At 46.8% G+C, this 9,298-nt stretch overlaps 1 protein-coding gene across 1 annotated transcript; it reads right to left on the reverse strand.

Annotated features, from left to right (window-relative positions):
- Positions 1-4,418: 4,418 nt before the first annotated feature.
- Positions 4,419-8,512, reverse strand: LOC118094983 (interleukin-8-like). Its single transcript, XM_035135811.2, has 4 exons — positions 8,393-8,512; positions 7,457-7,592; positions 6,571-6,654; positions 4,419-5,514 (listed from the first exon to the last, which is right to left on the reverse strand). The coding sequence occupies exons 1-4, from the start codon at positions 8,454-8,456 to the stop codon at positions 5,484-5,486; spliced, it is 315 nt and encodes a 104-aa protein (XP_034991702.1). The 5' UTR covers positions 8,457-8,512; the 3' UTR covers positions 4,419-5,483.
- Between the last annotated feature and the right edge of the window lie 786 nt (positions 8,513-9,298).

Genomic DNA, 9,298 nt, shown 5'->3' on the forward strand with positions numbered 1-9,298 from the left:
CGCATTCAGTCAGCTACCAGCAAAGTCAGCTTGCACAATTATAGTCAATAGGGAAGACATGTTCAACAAACCCGATTAGTTTCTTTCTGTCTTTTACAACAAGGAAAGTGATGGGGAAATGCGCTGGAAACCATGGGATAACGCTTGCTTTGATGCAACATTGTCTTCTTCTTTTGAAATCATTTTTATTTGATTTTGCAAATTTAAATTAATTACAATACCAAATACATATCCATAAAATGCATATTTCTCTGAATCTCAAGACTACCCCCCCGCCGCCCCCGCCGCCCCCGCCATCTCCTCCATGGGTTCCTATTGTCAACATTTCCGGCTGCATATAATTTCATAGTCTATGTTTTAGAATCATAGAATCGTAGAGTTGCAAGAGACCACAAGGGCCATCCAGTCCAACCCCCTGTGGGGCATAGGAATTTGTTCAATTTCTTTCCCAAAATATAGTCTGGCCCACCACATGGTCTGAGGGACGGTGGACCGGCCCACAGCTGGAAAAAGGTTGCTGACCCCTGGCCTACACTCTCTGAGCCCCACCACCACCAATGGTAGCAAGAAAACAATGACAAACTTAGTTGGTCTCTAAGGTGCTGCTGGAAGGAATTTTTTTATTTAGCAAGAAAACAGTTCCACACTGGAGCTATGAAATTATTCTACTACTACATGGTCAGCTTGCACAGCAGCACCAAACCGGTTCACAGGTGTGCCAACAGTGTTCGAAATTAGCCAGGCGCCAGACGCAATTTGCACCTGACTATCGGCCATTTGCGACCAAGTGAAGATGCCTGGGCGCCAGGATGATGCCCGACATGTCCACCATCTGGAGGTGCATGTCTGGGGACCCTTGGATCTGGACTGTTTTCACACATTAATACCCCATCCTGTAGAAATCAATCAGTCATATTTTATCTGCACAATCAGAATGAATTTCAGGAACCACATTGCTTTTTCTGTGCAGCCTGAGCAGGAGCAGTCGCCATTAAGAAAAAAAGAGGTTGGAATAAGCCAATATAGAATCATAGAATCATAGAGTTGGAAGAGACCACAAGGGCCATCCAGTCCAACCCCCTGCCGAGCAGGAAACACCATCAAAGCATTCTTGACATATGCCTGTCAAGCCTCTGCTTAAAGACCTCCAAAGAAGGAGACTCCACCACACTCCTTGGTAGCAAATTCCACTGCCGAACAGCTCTTACTGTCAGGAAGTTCTTCCTGATGTTTAGGTGGAATCTTCTTTCTTGTAGTTTGAATCCATTGCTCCGTGTCCGCTTCTCTGGAGCAGCAGAAAACAACCTCCATCCCTCCTCTATATGACATCCTTTTATATATTTGAACATTTTTGTATTTATCTATATTGTCCATAGTATTTGTTACATTACAAGTGAGATTAAAACCCTGCTAATGTTTTCGTCTGCTTACAGTGGTCTGATGCAACATCGTCTATCCTCCCCGCAAACAGAATGAATGCTCATTCCATTGCCAACGTCATCTAATCTCCCTAGAAACAAATCGGGACGAATGCTCAAGGGATTGTCTGGAAATGCCCTGGGGAGTGTGTGTGTGTTTGTGTGTGTGTGTTTAGTACCACCGCCACCACTGCTTTTTTTAGCCCCAGTCTCAGGGCGACGTTGTACTTATTGTTTCCTATCCGAATGCCTCTCTTCACTCCACCAGCAACAACTGCCAATCAACTCCTTTTCCTTCAAGATAAAAGTGGCAGTGTCGGGTACTTCTGTTGTTGTTTTTTTAAAGCTTGCTTGCTCTATGAGGTTATAGTTGTTTCCTTTCTGCTTATTCTGAGGGGAGCTCAAAAACAGAGCCAAACGTGAGATGCCTCAATAAGAAAGTGAGGTTTCTCTGCCCCTGCACCCCAAAACAAGCTGCTTTCTGTTACCCCCAGGAATGGACGACTGTCCCCTTTAAGAATCACAAGAATCTTACCCAACCATAAACTGTTGCTTTTGCACAGCGCTCTTTAACGTGAGATGCCCCCAGGCAAGACTTACAAACCAGGAACTTGCTCAAACACCACTCTGTTTCTGGAGAAGGGGAGCCGGTGGCGATGTGGTCTAAACCATTGAGCCTCTTGGGCTTGCCAATCAGAAGGTTGGCGGTTCGAATCCACATGACCGGGGTGTGCTCCCGTTACCTTGTCCCAGCTTCTGCCAACCTAGCAGTTTGAAAGCATGCCAGCGCAAGTAGATAAATAGGTAGCACCGTGGCGGGAAGGTAAACTGCGCTTCCGTCCGTTCTGGCTTCCGTCACAGTGTCCCATTGCGCCAGAAGCAGTTTAGTCATGCTGGCCACATGACCCGTGAGATAGAGAAAACGGGGGTGGTTGGCTTTTGCTGCCCAACTCCGCAAGGGACTGATTCCCCTAAGTCCATGATCGGTCAGAGATGAATGGATGGAGGGCAGGATGAAGTGAAAGCAAGGCATATCTTTATTTTTCTGTTGCAACAGAGTTCCCTCCCCTCCTAGCAAGGAGGCAAGAGAGACCCAGAAGCCAGAAGAAACCTCTTTTTTAGGGTTTGCATTTTGGCGTAGAGAAGAACGACATCCCCTCTACAAAAAGTCAGAAATTACATCACATTTCAGGTGGGGTTACTGTGGCTCAGGCAGGCCAAGGTGCGATATTCCTGAGGATTGAGCAAGCTTTGCATAGTTCCAGACACAGTTTACACAAAACATTCACATTTGATAAGACAATCAGGATGGCAGTCAGAGAACCCTCAATGCCGAGCATCTGGGCAAACGATGACAATACCAAGGAGGCTCATAGATCTAGGAGAGGAATCCTTTAGGAACATCCCCTGATTGCTATCAGGCAAGGGGGATTAAGGAGGCAGAGGAAATATTGAGTCTTTAGGAGAGCCAAGATGGCTTTCGGATTGCTCTCCTGTACTATTTTAGAGATGTGGTTTATATATACCAGGCATGTCCAACAGGTAGATCGTGATCTACTGGTAGATCACTGGACGTCTGCGGTAGATCACTGGTAGATCATTGGCTCCCCCCCAAAGAAGCTGAACAACTGTGGCTCCCCTAAAAAAGTTTAACATTTTACCTTCCCCCTGAAAGAAAACTCAACAACTTTGACCCGAACCCCCCCCCCAATGGGCCTTCCTCCTTCCTAAAAAAAGCTCAAAAACTTTGACCTGAACCCCCAAAAAGGGGTTAGATCACTGCCAGTTTTGAACTCTGTGAGTAGATTGCAGTCTCTTGGGAGTTGGCCACCCCTGTTATATACTTATGCATGTGTGTTTACCTTGTTGCAATGATCGACATTCATTCTATATTTGAGACCTTGGAATTCCTATAACAGACCGGGAAAGCTGTCTGTGGACAATCGCTGGCTCCCCTGGCCTGAAAAGCGAGATGAGTGCCGCACCGCATAGTCACCTTTGGGGCTCCCCTCCAGGGGTCCTTTACCTTACCTGACCTTTGCCTCCTCTGGGGAGTGTCCTCTGCTGGACACCCCTGCAACTTGCCCCAGCCTGATTTTTGTGCAATACACGCTGAAGCTCCAACCTCTTCCTCACAGACTTGTTTATCTGGGAGAGGTGGTGGCCCATTTCGCTGCCTGCAATAGGAAGGTGTTGCTTTGTGCATCTTGCGGGACTCTCGTGAGATTTCGCGAGGCTCTCGTGAGATCTTGCCGGAACCCGGAACCACAGTTGTTAATCCAACAGGGAGGAGTGTCAGGAGTATGGGCAGGAGTCAGGCTCTGGGGCCTGTAGTGCTTTGCAGGACTGGGGCCTGCCTCAGCTTGTGCTGGAGAGGCAAGGAGTGGCCACTCAGGTGAGACCTCAGCTTGTGCTGGAGAGGCAAGGAGTGGTCACTCAGGTGAGGCCACTTGATACCTCACTGCACCTGGTGGCAGGAGCTGGGAGGGATTAAAGCTCAGCATTTCCCTTCAGCTCTTTGCCACAGCAACGCTATCCCTGCCTGGTTGCCTCTGGCCTCTTGCTCCTTGGACCCTTGCCTTGCCGACGCCTTGATCCTCGACCCTTGGATCTTGCCTTGCCGGCGCTTTGCTCCTTGGACCCTCTGCCTTGCTGACGCCTTGATCCTCGACCCTTGGACTTCGCCCTGCTGACGCCTTGATCCTCGACCCTTGGGCCTTCACCTTGCCGACGCCTTGCTCCTTGACTCCCAGACCTTCACCTCTGCCTTGCTCCTTGACCCTGCAACTGCCTGCTGCTGGACCCTCAGCCCTGCACCTGTTCCTGCTTCTACACCACCATCTTGCCTCTGGTCCTGACGTCCTCAGCCAGGGCTTCAACCGCCCACCGACCGGACCGTGACAAGGAGCACCCATGGAGGCACCCCTTGGATTCTGCCACCTGAAGGGGCTACCTCAGTCTGCCTCATGGGTGGGTCTGATCCTGTTATCTTCCCCACATACCCCAGTAACAAAGCTTTCTGTCCTGCTTATGTGTGAAATCTCTCTAAGGAAGCAAAGATGAAGCCAAATGTCCACTTACTGCAGCAACAAGACACAGGAACTCCGTATTTCAACATGAAAATAATTTATTCCGTTGCACACAGGCAAACATGCTTTGACAGTGCTCAACATTTCTTGGTCAATAAATACATAAATAAAGACATCTCATGTGCAAATGCGAGGCTTCAGAATGGCATCTCTGCGTGAGGAATTCTCAGGTGAGGAAAACTTCAGGCTGTGCTTTGACAAGCCATTTGAATAAATAAGATCCCCCAACTTAAATATGACGATTTTCTAATAATAATAATAATAACAATAATAATAATCTGACACAGAAGATTTCAAGGACAACAAATAATTACTTCAGATATGACCGTGTGAATAAATAGGTTAGAAACTGAAAAAACCCAATATATCTGAAAGGCACTTCAGATATGACAGATATTAACTAAATAACATTTCATTTCATCCCACCCTTCCTCTGGTGCTTGGAGCATCACATGTGGTTTTTCCCCCCTCAACCCTGTGAGGTAGATATGGCTGACAGATACGGACCAGCCCAAGGCCATAGGTTGAGTTTCATGGCTGAGTGGGGATTTGAACCCGCGTCTCCCGGTGCTGTGACCACTAAAGTGACCAACAGTAGGTAGTTGGCTCTTTTGATGCAACTGTGTTGGCTTTGCCTGTGCCCCAAGGGACCAGGATCTGTTGCCAATATGTACTATAATAGTGGCTTGGTGTACACACAGTTTCACCACTATTGCAACTGCACTTAGCAATACATTCCACTTTCCAAATCACCTTGATTTGACCACTTCATCTTCCTGCACAAGGCCTTCCTTTTACACTTATTTTAAATACATCCTTATAAAGGGTTTTCTATCAGTAAAGTTGTAAAACAAATACATAAATAAGACCAAAATATCCCCATTTATAAAAGGCTCTTATATAAAGTAGGCTTGGTAGAAATGGCTCAGCTTCTTTCAGGGAAGCAAGACAGGAGAGATTCTGAAAGTTTTTTTCCTTATAGCTGGGATTCAGCACTGGCTTGAGCCCTGGAATAAAGGAAAAGCAAGGAGAAGTTAGAAACAAGTTGACGGAATGGCCCAGGAGAACCGAAATAAGCTATTTTTTAAAAGCAAAAAACATATGCCCATAAACTGAATCATTAAAGGTCTGATTCAGTTTATGGGCAAAGCTGAGGCATGGAGTCATGCTTATGTTGTCTGATAGGGTTCATCCAAACCTCTGTTTGCCCTCCTGCTTTCCCCTGGGGAAATCTGATCTTTAGTGCTAAATTGGAACAAAAAGCAACTGAGTGTTCCACGGATTGCTGGTTGTTCTGTTTTAGCACCAAAGAGGGGGTTTTCTGGAGGAAAGCAGAGACAAAAATGCTCAGATTCATGCCTAGAGAGCTCGGGACAAGCAGAAAACTGCTCCGACCCGTGTTTCTAGGCAAGGGGAAAGCGGAATTGTGCCTTGAGTCTCCGTTCAGATATGCCCAGTTAAACCTGGTTCTTGCAAAGACTGCACCAACGACATTCATCCTCTGCAGGGGGTTGGACTAGATGACCCTTGGGTCCCTTGCAACTCTAAGATTCTATGACTCCCCTAATATTTCATGGACTTAGCCATGGTCTGTGGCAGGGACGGGGAATCGGCAGCCCTGCAGATATTGTCGAACTACAACTCCCATCATCGTTGCCTGTCCTCGCTGGGGCTTATGGGACTGGGAGTGCGACATCCGGAGGACCACAAGCTTGGTCCAGGGCTAAGGCAACGAAATATCTCCTATGTATAACTCATTTTCTTTTGCCAGCCATTAGAACATTATCGTTATGATCACAAGGTTTATTAACATTTGTCTGGTTGTGGATGCAGCCTGCAAAGAGGGGCGGGTGAAGGATTTGGGGTATATCTGGAAGGAGAAGGGACAATGGCACCTGGAAGTTTTCTTGCACAAACCTAATTGAAAATAAGGTTTGCAACACAGTTTTAGGCATGTTTGAGCCAGAGTCCCACTGAGTCCCACTGTGAGCTTACTCCCAAATATATATGTGCATAGAATTGCAGCGTTAAGCTCTTAAAACCAGAAGAGAATGACGACTTACTTATCAAGGATGGCTTTGATGATCACTTTCACCCATCTGGCTGTGGGGTCCAAGCATACTTCTTTCCCGTTCTTAAGAGTAGCACTGCAATCAAAGGAAAACAGGAGGGTCAGGCATCTTCTTTGCAGAGTGTTATCTATCTGTTTGTTTGTCTGTTTGTTTAGATTTATTATAGGGACCCAGGTGGCGCTGTGGGTTAAACTACAGAGTCTAGGGCTCGCTGATCAGAAGGTCGGCAGTTCAAATCCCTGCAACGGGGTGAGCTCCCGTTGTTCGGTCCCAGCCCCTGCCCACCTAGCAGTTCGAAAGCACATCAAAGTGCAAGTAGATAAATAGGGATCGCTCCGGCGGGAAGGTAAACGGCGTTTCCGTGCGCTGCTCTGGTTCGCCAGAAGCAGCTTTGTCATGCTGGCCACATGACCCGGAAGCTGTCTGCGGACAAACGCCTATAGAGCGAGATGAGCGCCGCAACCCCAGAGTCAGACATGACTGGACCTGATGGTCAGGGGCCCCTTTATCTTTACCTTACCACCCTTTGATACATTCATGATGCAAGAACATTGACCTAACTACTTGGTTAAATGTCTTAAATGGGTGTTTGCGTGTGTGTCCTAATCCCCTAGTAATCAACTTTTCAAAGAATGTCCAGTTACAGTTTTCAGCGGAACAGTTTCTGCATTATCAGCCATTCTTTCCCCTCTATTGCTATTTCTTTTCCACAACTGGGGAAGACACCCACCCGCAAACACCATCTACTGGGGAGTGATGCAACCGGGAGTTTTAAACACATAGGAGTTGTGCAACGGGCCATTTCGCTGCAGAAAGTCTTGGTAGATGGGGCTCTAAATCTAGAAAGAGAGAGACTCAAGTCGAAAAGCGGACTTACATGATTTCGACGTTCTTGCAGTGGGGCCCGCTTTGGGTCAGTTTGACATCCTGAATGTGTCTGGTCGGGATGAACGTGGAATGGGTGCTTATGCATTGGCAGCGCAGCTCGCTCCCGATCCGGGCCAGTGAGACACCTACGAAAGAGCAGAAGGATAGAAACCGGTTAAATGGGACAACTCTCCTTACAAAACAGCTTTACACTGAACATCTGTTCCCCAGCCTCCCCCAAAGCACAACTTTAAAAGTTGCCTTTCTCAAGGCCTCTTCGACGCCATTCAGTTGGTAGTGCCTCTTTGTATTTTTATGAGCTAGAGTCGTAAAGCCATAGAATTGTAGACTTTGAAGGGACCCCCAAAGGTCCTCTAGCCCACCCCCTGCAATGCCGGAATCTCAACATTAGAGTTAGCAGCTGCCCTAAACAGTGGACCGTTGTTCACAACTGCAGGCTTCTGCAGGTTTAATTTTAATTAATACACCAACTGAGATGTCATTGATAAAAAGCATTTCAATTTTGGGAAAGCAATAGATACCTAAAAACCTAATAATTGCCTACCCTCCCTGAATTTATTTAATAAGCTATACTAGAGAAGTGAAGATATGCCCAAAGGAAAGCAAGTGGAGCGACGTAAAACAAGGATGGCAAATATTTCTGCGGATTTGAAGCTCGGTTTATCTTAAGCATTCTTCGATTTATTTATTTTTTAATAATAATTTTTATTGGGTTTACAGATGATCACTTTGCGTAACATCGTATCTTCTTATTTAATCTCCTTGGCTCGCATTCTCCTAAACAAGCTTGAGGAACTGTTTCTGCATTATCAGCCATTCTTTTCCCCTCTTTATCCCTGTAGGACTGTGGTATCTGCGGCTTGCGGTCGTAAGCACAGCCCCGTGGGAATCTTTAAATAAAGTTCAGCAGGAATGCCTTGCTTACCTTCCGTCAGAGAGCTGGAGAGCACGAAAAGAGCCAGAATGGCAACAACAACCCTGGAGTTCATGTCGGGGCGAGGAATGTCTTTCTTGGCTGCTGTACTGAAAGGCAGGGTACTTTGAGAGCTTCAGAAGGTTTGTGTCTGAGCTCTGCAAGATCTACTGCTTTTATACCATCTCACTTGCCCTGAAGTGCCATGTTTCAACTCTGTCAGAGGAAATTCCCGGCACAAGCAATTCACAAATGAGTCATTGGGAAATCGTGTGGTAAAGTCTCTTCCTATTGCGACTGAGTTCCTGCAGGAAGGGGCATTCGATTCAGTTTGATGCCTTCTAACTCATTAGGCATTTCCAAATATTCGTTATCAACTGAATACCATTTCTGCAGTTTCTTTGTTGTGTTTTTTTTATAATGACCTGCACTATATAGGGAGGTTTCAGAAGTGCGGCAAAAGGGGTGCGGAATCCCTTTCCCCTTCCAGCTCTCCACAAAGCTGTATAAGGAAGTTTTTAAGATGTAAGATGTTTTAGGAGCATAGCATCTAGATCAGGCATCCCCAAACTGCGGCCCTCCAGATGTTTTGGCCTACAACTCCCATGATCCCTAGCTAACAGGACCAGTGGTCACGGAAGATGGGAATTGTAGTCCAAAACATCTGGAGGGCCGAAGTTTGGGGATGCCTGATCTAGATCAAGGGAAGTAATAGTACCACTGTAATCTGCTCTGGTCAGACCTCAACTGGAGTACTGTGTCCACTTCTGGGCACCACAGTTCAAGAAGGATACTGACAAGCTGGAATGTGTCCAGAAGAGGGCAACCAAAATGAGCAAAGGCCTGGAAATGATGCCTTATGAGGAACGGCTTAGGGAGCTGGGTATGTTTAGCCTGGAGAAGAGAAGGTTAAGGGGT

The sequence above is a fragment of the Zootoca vivipara genome, chromosome 13 (genome assembly GCF_963506605.1).
Source record: "Zootoca vivipara chromosome 13, rZooViv1.1, whole genome shotgun sequence".
Lineage (NCBI taxonomy): Eukaryota > Metazoa > Chordata > Lepidosauria > Squamata > Lacertidae > Zootoca > Zootoca vivipara.

Bases quoted from the DNA above. Each gene is read 5' to 3' on its own strand.
- LOC118094983 (XM_035135811.2), bottom strand. From the start codon at position 8,456: ATGAACTCCAGGGTTGTTGTTGCCATTCTGGCTCTTTTCGTGCTCTCC. The intron at 6,655-7,456 runs GTAAGTCCGCTT...CTTTGATTGCAG, and splicing joins TGCAAGAACGTCGAAATCAT to TGCTACTCTTAAGAACGGGA. The intron at 5,515-6,570 runs GTAAGTCGTCAT...CCTTTATTCCAG, and splicing joins ATCAAAGCCATCCTTGATAA to GGCTCAAGCCAGTGCTGAAT.